The sequence below is a fragment of the Physeter macrocephalus genome, chromosome 9 (assembly GCF_002837175.3).
Source record: "Physeter macrocephalus isolate SW-GA chromosome 9, ASM283717v5, whole genome shotgun sequence".
Classification (NCBI taxonomy): domain Eukaryota; kingdom Metazoa; phylum Chordata; class Mammalia; order Artiodactyla; family Physeteridae; genus Physeter; species Physeter macrocephalus.
Window position 1 is genome coordinate 24,006,960 of NC_041222.1, and position 27,986 is coordinate 24,034,945.

Below are 27,986 nucleotides of genomic sequence, written 5' to 3' on the forward strand. Positions count from 1 at the left end.
TTTTTTGATGCTGTTGTAAATGATATTTTTAAAATAAACTTTTTATTTTTGGAACAAATTTAGAGATATAGAGAAGTTGCAAAGATAATACAGTGAGTTCCCTTATACTCCTTACCCAGTTTACCCTAATGTTGACATTTTACATTACCATGGTACATTTGTCAAAACTAAAATTTTATTTCTGTTGTTTGTTGCTAGTATATAGAAATAAAATTGATTTTTGTATAATGATCTTGTACATTGGTACTAGATCCCATAGGATTTTCTACTTAGGCAATTATACTGTTTGCAAATAAAAAGTTTTACTTCTTATGGTCTTTATTTCCTTACAGTATTCTTTCCAGCCAAGTGTACCTACTTGCTGCTTCAGGATTAGTTTCTGTCAGGCAGAAGTTCTCTATGAAGCTTCCTAGCAGAACCAGAAGGTGACCTCAGAATCAAGATATCATCCTGCTCACATATGTGTTCTTATTAATCACCTGTCTGGCATTGTGGCAACCCACTCTGTCCTGCCTTCTGATATTTAAGTCTGTCTCTCTTGCTTCCGGCTCAGTGTGTCACCCAGAATTTCCATTCATAGTAATAGTGTTATTTCTTGGGGAAAAAAGGTCCTGTAAAAAGTTTCTAGTCAAATTGCTGGGAAAAACTATTGTTGGTGTAGTGCTTACTTGGAGTTAGGCATGCTTTTTTTTTTTTTTTTTTTTTTTTTTTTTGGTGGTACGCGGGCCTCTTACTGTTGTGGCCTCTCCCGTGGCGGAGCACAGGCTCAATGGCCATGGCTCACAGGCCTAGCCGCTCTGCGGCATGTGGGATTTTCCCAGACCGGGGCACGAACCCGTGTCCCCTGCATCGGCAGGCGGATTCTCAACCACTGCGCCACCAGGGAAGCCCCCAGGCATGCTTTTTGAATGTATTATTTCAGTTATCTTCACCACTGAGATAGTGTTATGCATTTACTCCACAACATTTTTTTAAAATATGCTTGCCCTTTGTAATGCAATGTGGGAGGTTCTAGAGATATAGCAGTGAGCCAAACACACCCAGAAAGGCAAGAGCAATAAATACACAATTGCTTATTGGGATAACTGTTTTGAAGGGAAGGTTTTGGGTGCTATGAGATAATAAGTCTGACTTAGTCTAGGGGCATAGAAAGGTCCTCTCTTGAGGCAATGATACAAGACCTGAAGGAAGAGTAGGAGTTTTTAAGGGAAAAAAGGGAAGAAGAGTGTTTCAGACAAATGGAGGAGTAGGTGTGAAGTTTCTGAGGTGGTAATGAACATTGGACTTTCAGAGAGCTGGAGTATATTATCATTTTATAGATGAAGACACTGGAAGACTTAGAGAGGCTGAGTGATTTACCAAGGTTACATAGTAAATGGGGGGAGCCAGACTTGTCGCCAGCAGTATACAGCTTTTGTCAGGTAACTATACTATTTTGAAGGTCAAAGTAAAGTAATTTAAATTGAGGTTTCTCATAGAAACTGAGAACTCACCCAGTTCCTGCATAAAAATGACTCAAGGGGACTTCCTTGGTAGTCCAGTGGTTAAGACTCTGCACTTCCACTGCAGGGGGCGCTGGTTCGATCTCTGTTCGGGGAACTGAGATGCAGCATGCTGCGCTGCATGGCCAAAAAAAAAAAAAAAGTTTGTTATGAATAATGTAATAGTCTGTTAAAATTATCCCTACTGGGTCAGTATATAAACAAAAATGTAATTACTTATATGTGGTATTATTGTTTCTATACTGTGTGGCCCAACCCTCTACTAAGGTAGAATCCTTTGTTCTGGTACCAGAGGCCTACTGCTTACTATGTCATATACAGTTGGGCAAGTTATGTAAAAAAACAAAAAAATCGCTAAACTTGATTTAGGACTCGCCATAAAAAGCGTGTGTGTCTGTGTGTGTGTGTGTGTGTGTGTGTGTGGTGAGAAAGAGGGATATGGTAACCAAATGTAGTAAAATGTTAAATCCAGGTGAGGGCATACAGGTGCTCATTATATTACTTTTTCATCTTTTTTTAAGTTTGAAAATTTTCAAAATAGAAAGCTGTTATAAAAAGTCACTGAACCTGTAATTTGTCTAGTTTGGAAAAGAGGGAGGAGTGCCTTGTTGCTTTAGAGTTTTTGAGAGAATATGTGTGAAAGAAGCTTGAAATCTGCACTGTACAGGTGTAGTGTGATACTGTTAATTGTAATTTCTGTTACTTTCACTATGATAAGTAACCTTCAACATGATTATTGAATTTAAAGAGAATTTCCTTGGATAGACTTTTACTGGCATTTTGAGGAATACTTAGAGCCACTTGATGGCTTTTGGAAACCGAGCCCTGGTTCTCTCTGTGGCTGTCTCGATTTCTTAGTGAAAACCTCCTGTGTGCAGGGATGGCAGTTGAAGTCATTTTGTTGGTCATGAACTGCCTTCTCTCATAAGTTGCCATCTCCTGGACAGTAGCATGTCTGCGTTACCACTGGGTACTATGGAAGGTAGATGTGCCTTTTGTGAATATTCTCCCATTACCAAGTAGAATGCCAGTAACACAAAGATGGCTTAATGTTAGGAAATAGAATAAATCCCATCAGTATCTAAAATGGGGAAAACCAGCTTATCCTATCAATAAATGCTGAAAGACTTGATAAAACCCAACAAGGTTCCTGGAAGAAATTAATGTGGCAAAATGAATGAGCCACCCTTTGCTTACATTGAATTTTTAAAATCTTTAATGACTATGTATTGCTTCTTAACATTTTGCAAGCTCTAATTGAGGTGTGACACATGTCTGAATTTAGTTGTGAGATCTGTCTATCTTAGCCACAAATCTGGTATATTGTCTTGCATTTGGGAATTTCTGCCAGTGCGGTGTTATAGTTTTTTTCTATATCAGCACTGCTTAAGAATTGAGGATGAGGTGAGACCATAAAGTGAAGAAACAAACAACATAATTATATAACAATATAAAAATGTAATGGCACTAATTTTCATAAAACATGCCGAGTATTTCAAAGCAGCCCCTGTGGGAGGCAATGCATGTAGTCATCCCTTAGAACCTGCTGGGCCTCCTTTTGGAGTTGTCCTCCACGCCAGTTTACTAGTTGATCAGGAAAAGCCATCTCAGTACATAATTCTAGGTTTGCTGCCCGCATTTCTTTCTATCTCTGTCTCTTCCATGTAGCAGCATCCCATGGAGTGCTTTCTGCCCTCCCTTTATCTCACTTCGTTATATGCCCTTCCTAGGACTTTCTTTGTTGAAAGGTTCAGGTAAATAGGCTGAGAACTTGGAACTGGAGAAGGAGAGAAGGCAAGAGTGGATATAACAGGCTCATTTCACTCAGTCAGCCCTTTTGTTTCTGTGTATGAGCTGCTTGCAGCAGCTTTGATTTCCCTTCCCCACTCTACCGCCTTCCCCAAAAAAGGTTGGAAACTGTAAGAGAATTTTAAACTTAGACTGCTGCTGGAATGACTTCAGGAAGCTTCCAACTATTTAAGCTTAACTATATTTTTTTGAAATCCCAGTGTAAATCTTGTAGCTTGAAAAACCCTCATCTAGTGGTAAAATTTAGTTTACCTCCTAAGCCCCTAACTTCTCCATCTGTTGCATTTAAGGTAGGGAACAGACAAAGTAGAAGAGAAGTAGAGGAAGAGAAAAAGGAAAAGGAAGTCAGGGCAGTTAAAGAGACAGACTCAGGGTACACATAGAGGAGCAGCTCCCTCCTACAGCCCAGAGAGCATTTGCCACTGTGTCCCCACTTATCCTGCAGAGGACGGGTACTGTGTTTCATATTTGTCACAGATCTGACAATTGCCCTTTTAGTTTCTCCCAGCTGGGGGTCCCATTAAAGGAGTCTCTACATCTCTGGTGAAGACATATTTATTATGGACTTATTAGAGGATTTCTTTTATACTGATCTTAGGGAATCCAAACTGGTATATCTTTTTGTTACATGTATTATACATTAAGTGTTTTAAGAATTTCATTTAAGATTCTAGTCTGTGGAAGCAATTAGAAGTAGTAGCAGCAGCAGCAGTAATATTAATAATAATAATAATGATAAAATGTAAGCTCTATAAAAGCAAGAACCTTATCTTTTTACCCCTCTATCCCTAGCACTGGATTGCGGTGTCTAGCACATAATCGGTGTTTATTTATAGTTATTGAATAGATGGATGGATAAATAGTAGCCAGCATTTATGAACTATTAGTTTTATAGGTGCTTTGTTAAATACTTTAAATAGGTTATATCATTATCTCTCGACATACGGTAAAGTATTTTTTGCAGTATTTTGTCAAGTTTACTTGTCACTTATTATAAGGCACAGTTTTATCTGTAACTGAAAAAAAAACAGAAAAATTGAACTATAGCACAATGTTTTATCTCTTAGGATTTTTATGTCTGTCATAAGAACTATTTTAGAGTTACTTAGATACAGATTTTTTGTCATATCATTCATTTGTGTACCTAAAAAGGGAAGTAATTTATTCAAGTAATCCTGAAACAGTTTCATTTTCAGAATCTGACTCTTGTGCAATCACTTACCAATTCTGAGTCATTGATTTTTGTGGTTTTCCACACAATATTTATTGACTTCTGTGCCATTAAGAGTGTTGGTAACACTCTTGATTAAAGAATGTTACTCTACTTTTTCTAGGATTTTCTTCCAGGCTGCTCATACCCATTCTGCAAGTATTGATGCTGAGACTTTACTGTTTGACTGACCTTAGAGTTCATTTTTTCTCAATTGAAACATGTCAACTGCTAGTTAAGCAGCTTTTATTCAAAGTCAGCAAGATATAATCAAAATGTTAATATTGGTTTTCCCCAGTGGTAGTTGGATTAACAAAACAAATGGTTGTTTCCTTTCTTTGTAATTGTCTTTGTTTTCCAAAATTTCTACACACACACACACAATTAAAACTTGCCTTTGTTTCAACTATGGATCATGATATCACTTTATCTAATCTTATGCAGCCTCTTTTGGAGAGTTTGAGAGTAGAATTCATCACTCTCTCTGGTGGTCATGCTGCCTTAGATGTAGAAAGTCCCATCCATCTGCCCCTGGTGGGACCAGGTTCTCTGCTGCCCTCCAGTGGCTATAGGTTGTATGGCACTGAGCAAGAGACGTTCTTCCATTATTTGCTGGCCAGTGCAGAACATTGACTCCCACTAACATTTTTAGGAATGTACTTTGTCATTGTCCTTGAATTAGGCAGCACTTGCTCCCAAATACCAGAGTTACTCACACTTGTCTGCCTTCCAATGCAACTTGAACCTTCCACATTAGAAACTGAGAAGTTTTTATAAGAGCTATACACAAATGAGACATTAAGAATAGGAAAATAATTATAGACAACAATATTGTATTAACATCAAACTTACTAAGAGACTGGATCTTAATTATTCCCACCACAAAAAAAGAAATCATAATTATGTAAAGTGATAGGAGTGCTAGCTAACACTACAGTGAGGATCATATTGTAATATTGCAATATAGAAATGTAGCAAATCAACATGTTGTGCACCTTAAACTTATATACAATGTTATATGTCAACTATATTTCAGTAAAAAAAAAAAAAGAGAAAATATACAGTGAAGAATTCATGTGCATAGAACTTGGATGAGCAGGTTTAGTCTGAATCCTGAGTAAGCTTATAGGCTTTGTTTGTAATTTTTATGTTTAGGGTTTTATTTTGCTGTTGTGTTTTTTTGTTTGTTTTGTTTTGTTTTTTTTTTTACCACATTGTGGGAGGGCATGGTTTGGGAATGGAAAAAGTACATAGGTGGCAGTGGTCTTTATCCTGGAACCAGAACAGTAAGACCTTCCTGTTGAAATCATCTGCCTCTTTTACTATCTGACATGGATAATCATAGCAGGGAGGGACATTGCTGAGACAAGAGGAGAGGCATTTTCCCATTTGGAACCCTGCTGGGCATTAGGCAGGCAGGTTGGCAGGCAGAACCCATCAAGGCAAAGTAAGTGACCACTGAAGCAAAAGTACGTGCTAATTTTCCAGTCAGCGAGATGGTAACCTTCTTAAATTTATAATTCCTTTGACATCCATTTTAACATTTGATCCATCCAGTTAATAATAATAAAAAAAACCCCTCCATTTATTATACCCCTTAAGTCATTCTTTGTTATACTGTCAAAATGTCACATTGTAATTATCTTAAAATCACTTTTGACCAAAGCTTGTAAAAAGTCACCTTTATGTCTGAGATTATTGATCAATGTAATTTTAATGTTTTTGCTGCTTTTTTAAAAAATTTTTATTTATTTTTGGCTGCGTTGGGTCTTCGTTGCTATGCGCGGGCTTTCTCTAGTTGCGGCGAGCTGGGGCTACTCTTCATTGTGGTGCATGGGCTTCTCATTGCGGTGGCTTCTCTTGTTGCAGAGCATGGGCTCTAGGCGTGCGGGCTTCAGCAGTTGTGGCTCGCAGGCTCTAGAGCGCAGGCTCAGTAGTTGTGGCACATGGGCTCAGTTGCTCCACGGCTTGTGGGATCTTCCTGGACCAGGGCTCGAACCCGTGTCCCCTGCATTGGCAGGCAGACTCTTAACCACTGTGCCACCTGGGAAGTCCCAGGTTTTTGCTTCTTAATAATTAAAAGCCACTTCATTATGCAGTATACTTGCTGTCATGATGTTGTTTGAGAATTAAGCAAGCAAGTATCTATTCCTCTAATAGTCTTTAAGTGTTAAATCTTTTTCTATCCATAACTAGAATTTTAAGGCAACCTAAAGTTTGTACTTTTAAGTTGGTAAACAGACTCTTATTTCTCCAGGACTATTATAGGGGCTTCCTTACTAGTCTCCCTGGTTCTCTACCACTGTTAGGTGAATATTTTTAAAGCCCAGCTTTGCTGCTCAGTGACTACTTATCACATGTAGGATAAAAGTCAAATACCATTAATTTAGCACTTAAGACTCTCTGGAGGTCATCTGTAGCCTTATTTATTTCACTTCTAGTTTATGCGTATTTGCTATTAGCACACTGTTTTCTGATTATGCCCACTAATTCACCAAGTTAAGGAAGTTGAAAGCATTATATTGTCTCTAGCAGTGCCTCTTGCTGTCCAATTTCATACTGATCCTTAGGCCACAAATAGAAAATGGATGTTTTGTATTACACTAGTTCATTTCTTTCTGGGTCTATTGCATAGTTTTTCTGCCAAATCCTTTGGGGATTAAATTCCTTGGCAAATCAGGCACCAGCTAGTCTAGTTTAGCTTTTTTTCTTTTTTTTTGGCTGCGTTGGGTCTTCGTTGCTGCGCGCAGGCTTTCTCTAGTTGCGGCGAGCAGGGGCTACTCTTTGTTGCTGTGCGTGGGCTTCTCATTGCGGTGGCTTCTCTTGTTCTGGAGCACGGGCTCTAGATGTGCGGTCTTCAGTAGTTGCAGCATGCGGCCTCAGTAGTTGTGGCACACAGGCCCTAGAGTGCGCTGGCTTCAGTATTTGCGGCACGTGGGCTTCAGTAGTTGTGGTGCATGGGCTCAGTATTTGTGACTTACAGGCTCTAGAGCGCAGGCTCAGTAGTTGTGGCGCACGGGCTTAGCTGCTTCGCAGCATGTGGGATCTTCCTGGACCAGGGATCGAACCTGTGTCCCTTGCATTAGCAGGTGGATTCTTAACCACTGCGCCAACAGGGAAGTCCCTAGTTTAGCTTTATTAACATTGAATGTGCACCTAAACTGGATCTAGTAGGATATATTTTCCCTTCATAGGGCTTGATAATATTGATTTTAAAAATTCTTAAAAAGTTATTGTTATTTCGCTGATAGGATGGGCCAAATGTGTTCTCTGGTAGTTTTAATTTGTTACTTCTTAATTATAACTGAGCATGTTTTTACATGTTTATTGGCCATTTGCGTTTCTTTCATAAATTGACTGATAATCTTAGCCCATTTATCTTTTTGATGGTCCTTCTGTAACTGTTCTTTATATATTCTGAATATTAATAATTTGTCTCGTATTTGTCACCAATATCTTTCTTCCTGTTTGTCTTAAAAATTCATGGTGTTTTCAACATCTAGATGCTTCCTTGCCTAGGCAGCTTCAAAATCTGGCAAATGTCTTGGTTGTATGTTTGATGCTGATGCAGGCCTTTATACAATTAGACAGTATCTCCTAAGCACTACAAGGCCATGGGAGATTTTACTCTGTCTTTTTAGCTTAGTCCTCAGCTTCCTATGCTACCCCTGTACTCAGTAAATATCCTCTGGGGAAAACTTCCTGTGTGTTTCAGGGTCCCTTTCAGTCCACCATTCCAGCCCAGGTACTGTGAATAGCTTCACTGGTTTTTCTTTCTCCCTGCCTATGCAGGTGTAATCCTTGGCCCTAAATCTGCACAAGTTGCAGATTTAATTTCTAAAAGGAATATTGCATAGGAAACCTAGAGGAAAAAAAAAATGCCAGTGAGTGAGCTTTTGCTTACTTAGGAATGGTCCTTTCCTTTCTGGAATTTCAATTCATTTAGTCTTCATTGGTTTCATGGTCTCTGGTATCTTTAAAAATGTGATTCTTTTAAAAAGTAGGTTTTTTTCCTAGTCATCACAGCGGAAGCAGTAGATTTCTGCTACCTACTATATCCTGCTTGGAAGTAGAAATCCTTTCGTAGATTCTCTTTTGGGTTTTCTGTGAACTCAGTAAGATTGTCTGCAAATAATGACATTTTAATTCTTTACGTGTGTGTGTGTGTGTGTGTGTGTGTGTGTGTGTGTGTGTGTGTATTTATTTATTTATTTTTCTTGTTACACTAAGAACTCCAGTACAGTGTTATGTAGAAGTGATGGCAAGCATTTTTATTTCTTTCTTGATATCAGCAGGATAGCTTTTAGTGTTTTACTGTCAAGTTGTTTGGTATTTGTTTATTTAGATACCCTTTATTAAATTAAGGAAGTTCCCTTCTGTTCCTAGTTTGACAAAATTTTTAAGTGTGAGTAGATGTTGATTTTACCAAATGTTTTTCTGTTTCTTTTGAGAAGTAGTAGAACCTTTCTCTTTCATTCTGTTAATGTCATGAATTACACTGATTGATTTTCAAGCATTAAACTGAAGTGCTAGGCTAAATCCAGCTTGTGATGTATTATCTTTTGTACACAGTGCTAAATTTACTTTAATACTTTCTTTTCAAGTTTTGCATCTTATGTTCTTGATTGAGACTAACATGTATTTTTCTTCTCTCATCATTTCCTTGTCAGAGTTGGCAGAAAGATTATGTACCTCATATTTGGGAAATGTCCCCTCTTTTTGTTTTCTCAAAATGGTTGTATAAATAGCATTATTGGCTCCTTAAATGTTTGGTAGAATTTGCTGGTAAAGTTTTCTAGGAATGGAGTTTTCTTTGTGAGAAGGCTTTGGGTTATGGGTTCAGTTTCCTTAATTTTAGGACCAGTTATATTTTCTAGTGTTGGTTTGGTGAGTTGTGGTTTTGTGAGAATTCTTCCATTTTATCGAAATCTCCATACTTACTGTCATTAAGTTATTGATAATATTCTCTTATTATCTGAGTTGCAGACTCCCGCTATATTCCTAAAATTGTGTTTTTTCTCTTTTTTTTTTTTCTGGGTTAGTCTCTCCAGGGCTTTATTGATTTTATTATATTAGCCTTTGCAAAGAACCAGATTTTGGCTTTTTTGGTTTTTTGTATTGTATATTTATTTTCCACTTCATTAATTTCCACTTTTATCATTTTCATTCACTTCTTTCTTTGTTTTTGTTGTTCTTTTATGATTTTTTTAGATTAATACTTTTTTGTTTTTAGCCTTTTCCCCCTAACATATACATTTTATTATACATTTCATTCTAAGCATTGCTTTGGCTGCACGCTGCAAGTTCTGATATGTATTTTTCATTATCATTCAGTTCAAAATATTTTCCGGTTTCCCTTTGTAATTTCATCTTTGATCCATGGCATGTAGAAGTTACTTTATTCTCACTATGAGTTGAATCGTTTGAAAGTTGTTGAGACTTTTTTTGTGATTCATCATATGTTTGTTTTTTATATGATATATATACCTGCAAAAAATGTGTATGTTGCAGCTTTGGGATAGTAAATAATATATCTGTCAAATAATTCTGGTTTCTTAGTTGTGTTGTTCAAATTCTCTATATTTTATTGATTTTATTTGTTATATCAGTTGCTATAAGAGGTGTGATAATAATCTCCCACCATGATTATAGATATTCCTTGTAGTTCTGTCATTTTTTACTTTATGTATTTTTAGGGTTTTTTTTGACACATAGAAATTCAGAATTGTTATATCTTCCTGGGGAATTGAACTTTTTTATTAGTATCAAGGGACCTTCTTGATCTGTAGTAATGCTTTTTGCCTTAATGTGTACATATTTACTATTAATATAGCTATATGAGATTTTGTTTGATTAGTTTTATATAGAATTTTTTTTCCCATCCTTTTAATTTTAAAGTTTTTGCATCCTTATGTTTAGATGTATATTTTATAAGTAGTATATAGTTAGATTTTACTTTTGCACCTTTGTCAAAAATCACTTCTACATGTATATGTGGGTCTGTTTCTGGACTCTCTTCCATTGATCTATTTGTCTATCATCTGTCTTTATGCCAGTATCACACTGTCTAGATTCCTGTAGGTTTACAGTAAGTGTTGAAGTCCACTAGTGTAAGTCCTCTGATTTTGTTTATTGGGTATATTGGTCTGTAATTTTTTTATAATGTCTTTGTCTGGTTTTGGTATAAGGGTAATGCTGGCCTCACAGAATGAGTTGGGAAGTAATCCCTTCTCTTCAATTTTCAAGAAAAGTTTGTGTGGAAATGGAATTATTTCTTCCTTAATTATTTGGTAGAATTAGCCAATGAAGCTCTCAGTGGAAAGAGCTTAGAAATATGTATTTTTGAAAGAGAAAAACACATCATGAATTTTTGCTAGTAGTTTCAATTCAAACTAAATATTACAGGGTTTTTACTTAATTCCCTCAATTTTATATTTGTATCTTTTTTCCCTATGCTGAAATTCTTGATTCTTAATAGCATTAGCGTGATTACTCATGTGCTTTATTTATAATTTCTGTGTGTTTAGTTCAAAATAACAATTACAGTATTAAAAATTTTTAATCTAATTTTGTTTTACTATTAAACATTTCCTTGGTCCCAAGTCAAAACTGTAAAACCAAGGTATAGTCAGCGAGATATGAATTCCATTCCTGACTTCTCCTTCCATTTTCTTCCATTGATGTTGTTTTTGGAGGAGGTAGCATCACAAAGATATATATATATATATACACATATATATACACACACACACACACACACATATATATACACACACACACATGCACATACGTATATATACATATATATATTCCTACTTATTTTCCAAGTTTCTTCTCCATATTTCTTTCACCTTCTCTGCACCTGGCTTTTTTCACTTAACACAGTGTATCTTGGAGATTGCTCCTTAGCAGCACAAAGAGATCTTTTTCATTCTTTTATATAACAGCCTAGTACTTCATTGTATGGGTGTACCATACTTCATTTAACCAGTCTCCTACTGATGGATATTTGGGGGAAATAGGAACTTTTAAAAAGACAATTTCCACATTCCAGACCACAGCATTGTAGCGTTGGCTAGTATTATAGAACTACTTAACCTAATTTTAACAGCATTTTTATTAAAAACTTTTTCATTTATATATCACTGCAAAAATTCATTTTACAGTATGCTAGGTTTCAGTGTGTAGTGTTCTGGTGACTGAATGAGTTTTTTAGTTAGGAAGGTAAAGTTCCGTACTTTTTATTATTTCTTTGGGCTGATTTTCTACTAAGTAGGTTAAGCCTAAGCCTTTGTGGCCTTTGCCTTATAACAGGTGCCTCTGTTTATCTTAAAAGACTTCTATTTGCTTATACAACCACTCTTACCCCTAAATTTGTAGTACCAGTTTAATCTAATTAATTCCTTGATCAGGTAATAGAACCACCATTTTTACAACACCTCAAAGACACGTTTTCTCATTAATTTATCAGGTTGAAAAAGGGCTTTTGGCTGATAAATCCACTAGTGTTCTGCTTCAAAAAGTATGAACTCCTAAACCAAACAGATTAATGTCTATTTGAATACTTGTATATTAAGGTATCTTAATATTATTTCAGATTTCTGTGATTTGGTGAATAAAATATTCTCCTCGATCTCATGTATACCAGTGATTCTGTCTGTTTGCTCATATCTGTCTTCTGTTTAAAGAATTTTAATAGTCAAGTATATTTCCCCTTTATAAATCCTCCATGGAGTTTAACAAAGTGTTATGTGATCTTAATTACATAGTCTTTTCTCCAAACCCCCTTCTGAGAACCCATATTCCATCCTTAACTTCTAATATACCGTTTTAGTATTCTTTGATTTCTTATCTTAGGAAAAAATGCAACCTTGACTTATCGAAATAGTATAAGTACTTTTACTTCTTCCTAGGCAGTGTAAAGACCTTAGAATACTTAGAATCATTAACCTCCTGTTTACATCCCCTCCCCCAGTTTATATGTTGTTGTTGTTATTATGTATTTTAATTTGTGTCAAACTCCATAAAGCATAATTATTGTTGTTGTTTTGTATAGTCAGTATTCATTTAGATTTTTAAAAATCTTTTTTGAGGTATAGCTAACCTAGAATTAACTGTAAAATGTACAAATTAAGTTTGACCTATGTATACACCTGTGAAACTGTCAGCACACATATACGTATATACCCTCTGGTACAGTTGTTTCTACCATCTAATCTCCTAGAAAATTGAGATGGTTAAGGGAGTTTATTGCAGTTCTGTTTGTTTTGTTTTTGTTTTGTAACTACTAGGAATGGAGGTGGGGCTAGAGAATTTTCATGTGGTTTTTTTTTTTTGCCACCATTTTAGAATTCTGCCCTCGTTTTAAAACTCAGTTAAAAAAATTCTTTTTTTCATCTGTTTTAAGCTACTTGTGCTCTCTCAGGTCCCCTGAGAGAGGGGACCTCACTCTAAAAAAGTAGTGTATCTTTTATCATTCTCATACATGCGACTAGCATGACATTTGAGCTTTACCAATGTCTAGAAACCATTGATTTCTCCTATTTGCTACCTCTTGGAAATAACAGCAGAAAAATTTAAAGGCTTTTCCATTCTGATTGAGTCAGTATCTTAGTAATTGTGATTCCTAAAAGTGAGATCAGCATACATTTTTACTTAGTTTCTTATTTTGAGGCTATAAATCCTAATTTTAATGATTCGTCTGAGAGTATATCCATAGGTCATAATAAAGGGATTTTTTTTTTAGTGTATACTGCTGAGTTTTGCTCTTAATTGTATTAGCTTACACAAAATTTGCATATGTGGGATTTTAAATTCTTCTATTAGCAAAGAATCTAATATTAGTTTTTAGCCTTTAAGAGTGAATTTAATTTACATTTAATTCCCTTTTATTAAATACTGTAAGAGATCCTCACAATATAAAGTGATTTGAATGACTTTTCAAAATTGGAATTTTGTACATTCCAATTTTTTTCTAGACTGTATCTATAATAATACTTACTGACATTTATTTAGAGTTTACTCTGTCATGCATTTGTATTGTCTCATTTAGTCCTTAAAACAACTCTATGTAGTAGAAGTTATTATCCCTACAGATGAGAAACTAAGGCATGGAGAGTTGATGCACCTTACAAGTTCACACATACAGTAAATAGCTTTGGGATTTAAACCAGGTAATATATGTCTGGAGCCTGGCCTCTTAACCAGTATAAACTTTTTTTCTCTAATACTGGAAAAGAATTATACGAACCAAAATGTTCTCTCTAAATAATTGTAAGATTTTTGACTGTTGGGCTAATGGGCCCACTCAGACTAAGTTTGAGGGTGACGTTACTTTTTTTTTTCATTCTTTTAGCTGATATAGCCCAGAGATATAGGATAAGCAAATACCCAACCCTCAAATTGTTTCGTAATGGGATGATGATGAAGAGAGAATACAGGGGTCAGCGATCAGTGAAAGCACTTGCAGATTACATCAGGCAACAAAAAAGTGACCCCATTCAAGAACTTCATGACTTAGCAGAAATCACCACTCTTGACGTAAGTCATTAACTTTTGCTGGATCAAATGAAGCCTGCCTGATTAATGTAAACAAATTCTTATGCAATCAAAGAATCTGGCATTTTCTTATAGGTCATTGCAGTGGATTTTATATATATATATATATATATATATATATATATATATATACTTAACAAGTTGAATTTTTCTTGAATTAATTCTCAAGGGAAATGCTAATATTTTACTGAACCTTTGGATAAAATGTATATAGCAATACAATAAAGTTGCACTAATTTGAATTAATTGAGGGCAAAGGGTAGCCTGAATTATGAAGAAATAGAAGTTAATGTCAGGCATACACAACCAAAGTTTCCGTAGTTTGCTTAGTGGAGACCCTTATGTAGAAGTGTGAGAGACCCATGGTGGAGTCTCTACCAACAGTCACACATTACGAATTGATGTATTATTTTAACACATCTTAGAATTAGTCATCTTATTTAGGAAGGACTGTCACTGATTAAACAGTTATGTATTTCTTGAAATTTTAAAATAAAATGCTGGAAGGAAATTATTATATTAGATGATAGTTAAGACTGTTTTCAACCTAATGTAATCTTTAATAGTTTTGGACTAGGTGTTAAAAGCCATTTATGCATTTATAGTCATATTTCATTTGGAGATAATTGAACAGCAGCTGGGTAAATGCAGTAACATTATTCTTAAAGTACTATATATGTTTATAAAGTAATTACATACTTTATTTTACAGCGCAGCAAAAGAAATATCATTGGATATTTTGAGCAGAAGGATTCAGAAAACTATAGAGTTTTTGAAAGAGTAGCAAATATTTTGCATGATGATTGTGCCTTTCTAGCTGCATTTGGGTAAGTAGCCTAACTGAGAGTGTGTTAGTGGGTCGGGTCAGCTCGGCTTTTGTGTTAAATTCTTGTTGTGTGTGGTCGTTTTTTGAAGACGACCTCTCCAAAGATTATCTCAGTCCTCTTAAAGTCACCAACAAATTTTTACACCTATCTCTGACCTAAGAGTTTAAGTCTGTTAATTATTCTTTCTGTACTATATTCTATTTCAAAATGTGGGTAAGAGGAAAAGGTTGGACAAGTTAACTCCCATACTTTTGTTCAGCTCATTTACTAACACTATCCTGTGTCACAAAAAATGCTTATTAACCTGTGGGGTTTCCAAACTGAAACAACACAGTGTTTCTCGTTAATGACCATGAACTTCATCATCTTTACTCATCTCTGGTTCTCCACCACCTTTTCTTCTGCCTTCCCTGTCTCAGAGGAACAATGCTCCTTTCCACGGCCAACCTCTTTACTTGTTTCCTTGTAATTGTCCCTTCAAAATCCTCTGGGGCTTTGATACATCAGTTGTCCTTGCTTTCTCATGTTTTCAACCTGACCCTTTTCATGAACTCCTTTCCTTTTCCAAAAACATGATTCTCTTTCTAGATCTGTCCCTTCTGTCTCTTGAGCTATAATCTCATCTCTTTCTTTGCATTCTCAATTTTTTTTCAGAGATTAGTTTTGCTTGGCTACCTTGAATTTCTCATGCTTTAACCAGTTAAAATACCTTAACCTCCTGAAAGCTAACTTTCACCTCCATTACCCTAAAGAAACTTCTCTCTACACAGTCACGCAGTGACTTCTTAATTAACAAATCCAGTGGCCTTTTTTCAATCTTAACCCTCTTCAGTTTCTCTGAAGGATGTGACCCTCAGCTACCCTGTCCTTTTTCTGCTGTGTCTGTACTTTATGTTGAACTCCCTGGTCTGATCCTTACCTTTCTGACTTCTCTGGCTTTATCTTGTTTTTCTTTCTTTCTCTTTCAAAATGGAATCATTCTTATGGTTCTGTCTTTGACTTTTTCTTCTCATTGGAAGTTATCTTCCCCCATCCTTTGATGTTATACAATATTATTTTTCTCTTTTCTTTGGCCTATAACTGGTAGACTCTATTGTGGTACCTATCTTGAGTAGAGCCCACATTTCTGGCATAGTATGTCCTCTTCATTTTGTGACCTTTTTCCTTGTTTTAAATGCTTCTATAGGTTTTTTATGTGTGTTTTATTGTAAACATTATCAGTGTTTTTTGAAGATCGTTGTACAGAGTAAATAACGAAAGAACTTCTCCCTCATGCTTTTTGTAATACTGTTTCCAGCCATGCAGGTCCCTTGCTATTCCTCAAACACTGCAAGCACACTTCTGCAGCAGAGCCTTTGCCCTTAACTGTCTCTATCCAGAGTGCTTTGTCCAGATATCATGTCATCAGAAAGATCTTTCCTGATAGCTGTATATAAAATAGCACTACCATCATCCAACTTGTCATTCTTTCTCCACTTATTTTTCTTCATACCACCTTTTTTGGTTTGTTTTTAACCACCCAGGATAAAAATATCTAGTTGTTTGTCTTTCCCAACAAAAATGGAAACTCCATGAGAGGATGTTGTCAGTTTTGTTCACTGCTGTGTACCAAGTGCCAAGAACATAGCTGGTACAAAGGAAGCACATAGTAAATAGTGAATGAATGAATGGAGCATGTTCTTTCTTTCTGTTCCAGGGCCATCAATCTAGCTTAGTACTGCTTGCCCTTGTCTCCTGACTACTTTAGTCAGAACCTGGAGATAAATCAGGGTTCAATTAATCCAAATATAATTTAGAGAGAGAAAAAGTTACCCATTTGACTTAGAATTTGTTGTAGAATTCACTCACCAAATATTTATTCACCTATTATGTGCCTGTACCAGGCATGGGAAATAGTAAACAAATAAACAAAAAATTAGTTATTTATGGAACTATATTCTAATGATGTGTAGGTTATTTCATTTCATCTATTTTTTTTTTTAGAAGTTTTGGTTTTAAAAATAAAAAAGAGAATTCATGGTTGAGTCTGACTTAACAAGCAGATAATATGTTTGTGTGACTGGTTTATGTGACTACATCAATGACCTTGATCCTCAGTTACTAGAAACAATCTGGGGTCAAAAACAGCTATTTAGTGCCAAAACTTGCAATCCACAGATAAAATACTGAGTCACAAAAACAGCTAACTAAAATTTCCCTTTAAAAAAAGCTGCTTCGTATTAAATTTTTCCTTTAAATATGCTTTTGTTGGTATTGGATAATCTTTCTTTCTTTCTTATTTATTTATCTATCTATCTATCTATTTATTTATTTATTTATGGCTGTGTTGGGTCTTCGTTGCAGTGCGTGGGCTTTCTGTAGTTGCTGTGAGCGGGGGCTACTCTTCGTTGTGGTGCGCGGGCTTCTCATTGCGGTGGCTTCTCTTGTGGAGCACAGGCTCTAGGTGTGCGGGCTTCAGTAGTTGTGGTGCGTGGGCTCAGTAGTTGTTGCTCGCAGGCTCTAGAGCGCAGGCTCGGTAGTTGTGGCGTACAGGCTTAGTTGCTCCGTGGCATGTGGGACCTTCCTGGACCAGGGCTCGAACCCATGTCTCCTGCATTGGCCAGTGGATTCTTAACCATTGTGCCACCAAGGAAGCCCGGTATTGCATAATCTTATAAGTAGAGAAGAAGATGGACAAGTATATATTTCAAGTTGTTATAGTTCACATGTTGCAAAACAGCTAGGGAATTCTGCTTCATTCAGGTATATTGCTGCTATTAGTTTTCTTAAAAAATATTATTACTGCTTCTCTCTTTCCATTAGAGCTGTTTCAAAACCAGAAAGATACAGTGGAGACAACATAATCTACAAACCACCAGGGGTAAGTTGCTATTTCTTAGTGTATAATTTTTAATATAATTTAAATACATATATAGTATAATCTGTAGTTTTGTACATGTTAATGTTCACAGAATCATAAAGTTTTAATATAGAAAGGAACCTTAAGGCATCATTTTGTGCTAATCCAAACCTTTCAAAGTAAAGATGAGGACACAAGCCTAAAAAAGTCACTCAGGCATTTAGTGGCAGAGCTGGGACTAGAGATCCCCTGATCCCCAGGCCTTTTTCACCTCTCTGTTTTGCCTTTGGCCTGGGACTCAAATTTTTTAAAAAGGCTTCAGTGGTCTGTGATCATCACTCCAACTTGAGTGAGACTAGCCAAGCTCCCAAATCTCCTAGGGTATAAGTTCACCTGGTACTTGCCAGATACTAAGGAGTGCTAGGTTGTTTTTAACCCTTGGCTAAGAAGTTAGGTGTGTCTAAACTTAGAAGTAGCTGTTTCGGCCCAGGTGATGGTAGCCACAAAAAAGAGAGACAGAAATCACGGTACTGTCTCCCCAAATTGACCTGTCTGTCATTGCAATTTTCACACACACACAAATAGAAATCTGTGGATTTTTTTTTTAATTCATAGTTTTCATTTTAATGGTTTTTTTGTGGTGTTTTGACACACTGAAGTTTTTAACTTTTCTGTAGTCATATGAATGAATTTTTTGCTTAGAAAGCTCATTTCCTATTTTGAATTCATATATGTATTTGCCTGTATTCTCTGCAATTGTATTTCTTTAATAATAGCTTACATAGTGTGACCATCTCTGGATTATCAGAATCTATGTATCTCTCAGTGTAGTTTTCTTGTTAAGAGCACAGGCTCTGGAACGAGACTGTTTTATTGTCAAATCTGCCACCTTCCTTACCACCTCACACTGGTCAGAATAGCCATCATTAAAAAGTCTACAAGTAACAAATGCTGGAGAGGGTGTGGAGAAAAGAGAACCCTCCTACACCGTTGGTGGGAATGTAAATTGGTGCAGCTGCTATGGAAAACAATATGGAGGTTCCTTAAAAAACAAAAAATAGAGTTGCCGTATGATCCAGCACTCCCACTCCTGGGCATATACCCAGACTAAACCATAATTCAAGAATATACACACACCCCTATGTTCATAGCAGCACTATTTACAATAGCCAAGATATGGAAACAACCTAAATATCCATCCACCGATGAATGGATAAAGATGTGGTACATATATACAATGGAATATTACTCAGCCATAAAAAGAATAAAATAATGGCATTTGTAGCAACATGGATGGACCTAGAGATTATCATACTAAGGGAAGTTAAGTCAGAAAGAGAAGGACAAATACCATATCACTTATATGTGGAATCTAACATACAGTACAAATCAATATATCTACGAACAGACTTACAGACATAGAGAACAGACTTGTGGTTGCCAAGGGGGAGAGTGGGTAGGGGAGGGAAGGAATGGGAGTTTTGGATTAGCAGAGGCAAACTATTACTGTATATAGGATGGATAAACAAGGTCCTACTGTATAGCACAGGGAACTATATTCAATATCCATAATGGAAAAGAATATGAAAAAGAATATATATATATTCTTATACATATATATGTATAACTGAGTCACTTTGCTCTATAGAAAAAATTAACACAACATTGTAAATCAATTATACTTCAATAAAATAAAAAAAAGAATCTGCTACCTTCCTAGGTGTATAACTCTGGGAAAGTTTATTAGCTTCTCTGTGCTTTAGTTTGTTCATTAGTAAAAACAGCCATGATAATACTGGTACCTGCTTTATGGGGATGTTTTGAGGATTAATTGAGTCAACACATACAAGGTGTTTACAGTGGTAAAACAGTGCTTGGTCACAGTAAGTTGGCTTAGGTAATGTTAGCTATTTACCATCATTTTAGGCACTTTATAGATACGATTTTGAGTGAATGTGGAAACAGATACTGCAGTTAATTAATTTTAGAGATAGCCATACCTTAGATTTATATAGTATCATGTGTTTTTCAAGGCTTTTTTACTGGAAGTCTCCAAATTTTCTTCCAACATTTTTGAAGGGAGAGATAGCTAAATTAAATCATTAGGATAATTCTTCTTTTCACAATGTCTGCCTGCTATTGATGAAGATACCGGTAAACATTTAATTGACGCAAATCCAAGGGAAAGCAGAAGGCTTACACATCACAGGTTGGATAATCAGGTCCCCGATAATCACACAGTTATCAGCTTATTACCATCTATAGCCCTCTTTCTCAGAAGTTCCATGTTTTTTGTTTCTTTTGTATCCTGTGTAGATTTTCTGGGCTCATAGATGGCTTTCAGAATGCATTTTTGCTAGCACAGGTTAGATTTGTTTAATTTTTTTCTTTGTTTTTATAACAGCATTCTGCTCCAGATATGGTGTACTTGGGATCTATGACAAATTTTGATGGGACTTATAATTGGATTCAAGATAAATGTGTTCCTCTTGTCCGAGAAATAACATTTGAAAATGGAGAGGTACGGACTTTCTAACGTGTGTTGTTATTTTTAATTAAGATTTCCGAAAGAACAAGCTTCCTCTACCCATCTTACTATTTTACCACAGAACTTATCAGTTATAAAAATCATACAGGGAACATAAGTACATATAACTATTTCCATAATACAGGCCAATGGTTCTCCACCTCTACTATCCCAGAACTCCACTGTTGTATTTCCTGCAATAGCAGTGGTTCATGACAGCCTTGAAAATGAGTTTGAAAGTGCCTCTCAGGTGATTCTGGTCCCACCCTTGGTTGAAGATCCTTGTTTAAGGGGATTGCTTTAGAAGCAATGCTCTGCAGATTTTAGTTACAATTAATTACAAACAGTGAATAATCCTTTGGTATAAAAAGGTTTTTCTGATTCCTGTCTATCCTAAAAGAATGAAACTGTGTTCTCTTTCCATCGTAAATAATGAAAGCAATTATCAGTTATCATGTAACTGTTCTCAGTGATCCCATGCGCCTGAAATAAAGCCCATCCCAAACTCTGAACAACTCCCACAAAAACAAAACACAAAAACCTAAGAGGTTGGAGGAGCAAGTACAAAGAGCTGTGTCTGTGAGGTGCATCTCTCTGTTCTTTACTGTATTTGAAACGTATCTTTCATTTCATTTTACTCCTTCATTTTCAAAACCCTCAGTCTAAGAATGTAATTTTTAAAAAACATTTAAAAAAAGTTAAAAATAACCTTTCTATATGCATGCTTACTTCAAAGAATTATAAGTGAATAACTCAGGTATTGAATACACAACTCAAGAAATTATCACAGAGTAAACACACCCATATAATCCCCACCAAGTCAGAGGTTGGCAATTCTGTAAAAAGTCAGATAGTAAATATTTTAGGCTTTGCAGTTCATATAGTCTCTGTTGCAACTACTCAACTTGGCAGTTGTGGCACAAAAGCAGCCCTAGATAGTACATAAATAAGTATGGTTGTGTTCCAGTAAAGCTTGCTTACTTGCTTGCTTGTTGTCTTAGTTTTTATCAAATGAACATCCCTTCTACTTTTCTCAGTTCTCAGGGCTTTAGATATATTTAGCTGAATTAACTTACATTTTTATTGTACCATTTAGTCCTTAGAGGCGCAGAAAGATCTAGTAACCTGTCACGATTATTCACCTGCTTTGACAGTTCTTACAGGGATACTTTCAAAACAGAATTTAAAGTTATGGAGCTGGAAAATCTTAAACAATTAAACAGGGGTCTGTCCGTCCTCCCCCAGCCCTGCCTCCCGCCCTACAGTAGTTGGCACATTTAATAATTCTTTAGATTACATGTTGTAACCAACTACCCATAAATCCTTTAAACTATGGGGAAAGATTTGTTAACCTCTGAATCTGGTTGTCTTGCTATCCCTCTCCTGAATCCTTTAATACCTGCTGGGTAAAGAATATGTTGGTATGGATGTGGACATGGGTACACTTGGAAGCTCTAGCAGCATAAACTACCAGCTACTATGTTAATGTATGTACTGATAAATTAGTTTAGCAAACTAATTCACATAGTTTCGAACTATTAATCTGTTTATTACTTGCCTCTTAACAGCTGTTATTTCATCCATATTTGTGTTTTTTTGTTTAAACAAAAATTTTTTGTTTACTTACAAAATTAGTAATTTTGTTTATTACTAATAAAGTAATATATTTGTTTCTACTTTTAACTTCTTAGCTCTTAAATTTTCCAAAAGGTAACTGCTGAGTCTTCTTTCCCAATTAGTATTTATTCAGCAACATTTGTGTCTTCATTTATTCAGTCATAGGTTGATTACACATTGTGTACAAAAATCTGTGAGCAAAGGAGAAGTGAAATAAGATTTTCTGTCTTTAAGGGGTTTTCAATCCAGCAGTTCACATGTACAGACAATATAAAGACATGCCCCATGCCACATGCCACATGAGGGGCACTGAGAAAATGTTCTGAGAGTTCAGAGGAGAGAACTCAGTTCTACCTTTGGCAGAAATGGGATAGAATCAGGAATGGCTTTCTAAAAGAGGCATTTCAGTCCTGAAACGAAAGGGATAAAAGAGAAAGAGAAGTACTAATGGAAATAGGGAATTAAGAGGAGGGGACAGTGCATTTATGTTGAGCATTGAAGGTACTGGAACTGGACTTGGAGATATAAAAAAAGGACCAATTTGAGTTGGTGACTGAGATTGTTGACCTAGTTGAAGTTGCCAGGCTAGAGCAGAGAAGTCCAAAGACAGAACCATGGAGGAGTAGTTGCAATTAATGTGCTGGGAACGAAAAAATGTGAGCACAAGAGATAAAAAGTGAGGAAGAAGAAATTCTAAATCAGTTTGCTAAAACATCATTGTGATGCCAGTAGCTGGGGGGAAGAGAGATGGGAAGTGACTGCTAATGACTATGGATTTCTTTTAGGAGTGATGAAATGTTCTGGAATTAGATAGTGTTGATGCTTGCAACCTTGTGAATATAATAAAACCCACCAAATTGTACACTTTAAAATGCTGCATTTTATGGTAATTGAATTACAGTCATCTCTTGCTTTCTGCCGGGAATTGATTCCCAGGCCCCCACGGATATCAAGATCCTCGGATGCTCAAGTCCCTTACAGTTGGCCCTCCAGTATTTGTGGGTTCCACGTCCATGGATTCAACCAGTCGTGGATCCTGTGGATATGGAAGTCCGACTGTATATCTCAGTTAACAAAAAAAGGTGAACTTGATGAAAAGCTTAATCATTTATCCTATGTATGAGTGGAACAGGCTTAAAATGGAGACAGCAACCAGAAGAAAACTCTTATCCTATAAAATAGGTTCCAGTTTCAGTTTTTTTAGGGTAAGGACATGTGTGCTTTCTGCTGAGGCAGTTCCTAAATTATAGAGAGATAGGCAAAAGAACTGTTAATGGAAATGATTTTATTATGAGGCCCTTTCTGGACTTTTTTTATTAGTCAGAACTTAGCATTTGTCAGAGAGAATAAATGATCAAAATATGCTGTCTACTTATCACATTTCTCTTGTATTCTCCAATAACAATAAAATTTTTTTAAGTAACAAAAATTTCAAGGTATTTTTGTGTATGTATACATACAAGGTATATAAACATACACATATATAGTGGCAAATATTTGTTAATAATGTTGATAAATTGTGTTGGTTGAAAACTGGCTATGTTATGGGGTTTTTGTCTTTTGTTCTGAATCACACTTTTCAGCTTTTGGTAGGTCTCATGTAAGTGGAGTGGTTTTTGCAATAAACCTTAGAATAAGCATAAGTTTGCAAATCAGTTAGATTTATTTATTGCTGGTACACTCAGTTTTTTAGTGTTATCCGTGAAGACTGTTTATCCCCTCGTAAAATCAACATCTTGAAAAAGAGTCAGCATAGTTCCTCCTTTGGTCAACTCACGTTTTAAATGTCATGGCTTCATCCAATACTAGCTAACAGGTCAGCCCAGTGGTTACTTTAAGGCAGGTCAGCATCTACAGTACAGCAGGACATGTGAGTCCTCTGAGTTCTTGGATACTTCAGGTGGAGGGCATGAGTTCCTTCTTCCATTAAGGCATTTTTTTACACCATTGGATCTCTTTCCTGGGATGTTGCAGCTGTTGCATGTTATGTGGGCTGGGTTTAAAATTGTTCCTACCTAGAAAATAGAAAGAGCTGAATGGAGAGGCCTGATAATTCTCACTGAATACTTCTCTATACAGGAATTGACAGAAGAAGGACTGCCTTTTCTCATACTCTTCCACATGAAAGAAGATACAGAGAGTTTAGAAATATTCCAGAATGAAGTAGCCCGACAATTAATAAGTGAAAAAGGTAGATAGATTAAGGTGTTTGTTTCTATCCTTCCTTTCTCTATTTTTTTACCTTCTCCCTTTTCCATTACATTAATACTCACATAGACATATTTGGGTTAAAAACTTAACAAATTATTTTAACTCTACTCAACTCCTGAATTTACATGAAAACATGGGGATGGGAGGCGTTAGTAGAGATAATACGAAGCAATAGCTTTAAAAACAAAAACAAAAACAAAAACCCTGACTCTTTTAGCTCTCTAAAATCAAACAGCATGAAAAGTGGGATCATGGGTGGACAGTGTTAGTTTTAGGCACTTTCTTCCAGCACCTTGATACTTGTCCTTTTCTAATAGTCCCAGAAATATTGCTGAGAGAACTTACACAATCAGATTAACATTTACTATATTTCCAAATGAAAGAAAGTTGAGTAGTTCTCTGCAGACTTCTCCAAAGCATCAAAAAGGAATTTGAGGTATCACCAGCTTTCCCTCTGTAGTTAGAGAAGAAAGTCAAACAAAATAAACTGAAGGCTTTGTATAGAGCCATGCCCATATTAATCACTGTAAATATTTTTTGGGTTGAATTGGATTAAAAATCAACCAGTAGGGTCTGGAAGGGCATCCTTGATGAAATGAAGATGCTCCCATGAGAACAGGTCATATATCAGTTTCTAGAACTTGTTCCCCAGACCTGGATAATCTGCAGAGCAAATGATTACCCATTTAAAGAAAATTTAAAAATTCACTATAGCATTTGAATTTGGGTTGAGTTCCTATAATTTCTAAGGAAGTTATACTCTCTGCCCTAAGAATTAAGATCCTACCTTTTTTAAGTGTTGTAATATTTAGGTTTTAGTTTTTGTGGTCTACATTACTCTAAAGCATGTTGGGTTTTTTTAGTATGTCACTTATTATGAACTTGCAAACTTATGAGAATACACTGAACACTGACTATTGTGCTAGACAGAAATGTCTTAGCTGATTGCATGTCCTCTTCCTCTTTTGACCCTCAAAAGAATATTCTAATCTACCTTTCCAAATTCTATTTCTTTTAAAGGTACAATAAACTTTTTACATGCTGACTGTGACAAATTTAGACATCCTCTTCTGCATATACAGAAAACTCCAGCAGATTGCCCTGTAATAGCTATTGACAGCTTTAGGCATATGTATGTGTTTGGAGACTTCAGGGATGTATTGTAAGTATTCATTTTGGTTTTTTAAAATTACTGATATATGTCTCAAAAATGAACTTAAAATAATTGTCTGAATATTTTAAATAACCCTATGTTGAAATACTTTGTTATTCAGAAGGAAGAGGTTTTTTTTTTTTTCACTCCAGAGTATAGTATAATTGACTGTGGGGAATTCCCTGATGGTCCAGCAGTTAGGACTTGGCGCTTTCACTGGTCAGGGAACTAAGATCCTGCAAGCTGAGCAGTGTGGTTTAAAAAAAAGAAAAGAAAATGTTAATTGACTATGAGAATTATGATATATCCCTATAGATATGGCAGCATTAGATGATCCTAAATGCTTGGGAATTAATCTCTGAAAGAAAATTTTTGACCTATGAGAAATTCGTTTTGAATTGAGTTTGGGCTTTGTCAGCACATCAAGGAAAGTAGGTTAATCCTAGGTAGGTTCAAGGAAATGGGTAATATTGCTGCTCCTTTGTGACTGTGTCTGCCAAGAATATTAGTGGTATTTAAGACCCAGAAGATGGCTATGACAAGGCATTTATAAGGGCATACAGCTAGGAACCTTTCCAAGAACAGATATGCTTTCTGACTCTATTCTCACCTTTCCATAGTATTAATAAACATATAAGCCTTGTAACTTCCACAGATATTAAATTTTTATCAGCTTTCTGAGATGTTAAATACAGTGGTTAAAAATGGAAATGTTTCTTTACATATGAAAAATTTAAGCAATACAGGTATTAATTCAAACGAGACCTTTTCTTTTCAAAATTCATTTAAATAACCCCCTTTCTTAATGTCCAAAGATTAAATTTCACAGTTAGAGGGTGATTTGAAGTCCTATTGCAGGATGAATTACCTCACTCATTTCTAAATATTTTACTAGAGATGTGGTTGTTTGATAGAAGATTCTCAGTCCTCATATAGAGGAGGCCTACATTTGAGTCCTACCTCGGTCAAGTCGCTTAACTTCTCTGTTCTTGTTTCTTTACACTTAAAATATGGTTGGTGGTACACCCTCCCTAATGGGATTGTTAACAGAAATTAACAAGAGATGATGGCTGTGTTATGAACCTTAAAGTACTTACAGATACTGTTTTTATTTTACCTGTGCTCAAAAGAATACCACTTAGCATATTAACTCATTGAAAATGTATCCGGGTCTTCTATATGACAGTTGTAATATAAACCAAGTCATATAAAAACCAACGGTTTAAAGTTTAATAAGACTGGATCCCTGCCCTCAAAGAACTCACAACCAGGTAGAAAAAGGAGACAAGCTGGGTAACAGGCAGTCGTTTTATAATGTGATAAGTGCTCTGACAGAGTTCAGCAGAAGGGGCACCTGATTCAAGATTTCTGGAGATGTTAATGCCTAAGGTAGGACCTAAAGTTCTCTAGAAGTTTTTCATGGAAGTGAGAAGGAGACAGGGCTTGGAGAAAGGTGATGTTGGCAGAAACAAGTACAGAGTCTTTTGGCTGAATATGAGTGGACAGCAGGGGTATCACTGAGGGATGAGGTCCAGAGAAGTAAATAGGAGCTTGTACATGAAAGCACCTATGTGCTGTGTTAAGGAAGTTTGATCCTGAAAACTATGAAGAGCCAATGAAGGATTTTAATCAGGGGATTGTTTTTTTAAAGATCACTCTGAATGCAAACTGGAGAATAGATTAGAGGGAGTCAAAATAGGATCTAGGAGGCTGTTCAGTAATCCAGGCAAGAGTTGATGATAGATACTTAAATGAATGAATTTCCAAAATTCTGGCAGTAGCACTAAGTAAAGCTAGACAGAAGCAGGATTCTTGAGACTTTTTTTTAGGTGGAATAGGAGGACTTGGTATTTCAGTAAGTAGGGGAGGGGCGAGGCTAGCCCTGATGGCCAGGACTCTGATTTGGACAACTAACTGGGTTGTGATGCCACTAACTGAGCTGGGAACTTAGTGGAGGAGCAGCCTTGTGGTAAAGATGACGAGTTCCCTTTCCTGGCATATTGAATTTGAGGTGCTTGTGGGCTGCAAAGGAGAAGAGTGTCCAGAACGGAGTTTACATGGCTCTGGGATTCAACAGTGAGATAAAGGCTGGGTCTTGAACACATGGGGATGTAGTTGAAGTTACTGAAGCAGATGAGATGACCTAGAACAGGGTTGAAAATGGAACCCTGATGGATACCAACATTTAAGGAGAGGATAGAGGAAGGAACATGTGCAGAAGACTGAAGAGGAGGAAGAATCAAAGAAGTGAAAGAAAAAACAGAAAAGAGTAACATGGTAATTGCGGGAGGAGCACTTTTAGCAGGAAGGAATGCTCAACCATAAGATAAAGATGGAGCATCTGTTAGATTTGACCCTCAAAAGGCTGTATTGCAATGAATTGAAGTGTTTGGTGAGGAAATGAAGATTTGACATGAAGATTCTTGCAAGAAGCTAGCCTCTAAAGGGAAAGAAAAATAGGGAGATAGCTCCAGAGAGACATAGGGTGAAGTAAAGTTTTAGCTTTTCTTCCCCCCACCCCCCTTAGGGTAACACGAAACTAAACATGATTAAATGCTTGTGGGACAGAATCAAATGGATTTGTTGAAAAGATAGGGAAAAGACGGGCTCACTGATAAAGCAAAGCCGGAAGGAGCTGATAAAGGAGCTGATAAAGGAGCACAGAGGGAAGGAGGAGCAAAGGAAAGGAAATAACCTTCCCTCTCTAGTGAGAAAGAGAAGGAAGGGTGCAGC

The 27,986-nt window shown here is 36.2% G+C and overlaps 2 protein-coding genes across 21 annotated transcripts in view; one reads left to right on the plus strand and one right to left on the minus strand.

The window, feature by feature from the left end:
* The window catches only part of ERP44 (endoplasmic reticulum protein 44), a 90,766-nt gene that overhangs the window by 46,635 nt on the left and 16,145 nt on the right, over window positions 1-27,986 (plus strand). For all 4 annotated transcript variants that reach the window (XM_007128409.4, XM_055087069.1, XM_055087070.1 and 1 more), the window contains 6 exons: window positions 13,877-14,061; window positions 14,791-14,906; window positions 17,709-17,766; window positions 20,150-20,266; window positions 23,969-24,080; window positions 25,121-25,262. In XM_007128409.4, coding sequence (XP_007128471.1) covers window positions 13,877-14,061; window positions 14,791-14,906; window positions 17,709-17,766; window positions 20,150-20,266; window positions 23,969-24,080; window positions 25,121-25,262 — 730 coding nt within the window. The remainder of the gene's footprint in view (window positions 1-13,876; window positions 14,062-14,790; window positions 14,907-17,708; window positions 17,767-20,149; window positions 20,267-23,968; window positions 24,081-25,120; window positions 25,263-27,986) is intronic.
* STX17 (syntaxin 17) overlaps window positions 1-27,986 on the minus strand; it is a 179,791-nt gene that overhangs the window by 38,954 nt on the left and 112,851 nt on the right. For 10 of the 17 annotated variants that reach the window (XR_008618200.1, XR_008618194.1, XR_008618192.1 and 7 more), the window contains one exon: window positions 1,494-1,619. The exons of 1 other annotated variant lie outside the window; for it this stretch is intronic. Coding sequence is in view for 4 of the 16 variants with exons in the window: in XM_055087071.1 (XP_054943046.1) it covers window positions 1,516-1,619 (104 nt within the window). In the remaining 12 variants the exon portion in view is untranslated. Of the gene's footprint in view, window positions 1-174; window positions 1,620-21,941; window positions 22,081-23,366; window positions 23,905-24,445; window positions 24,555-27,986 lie in introns of those variants that run through there. 6 more of the 17 variants (XR_003681183.2, XR_003681185.2, XR_003681186.2 and 3 more) reach the window with 6 other exon arrangements.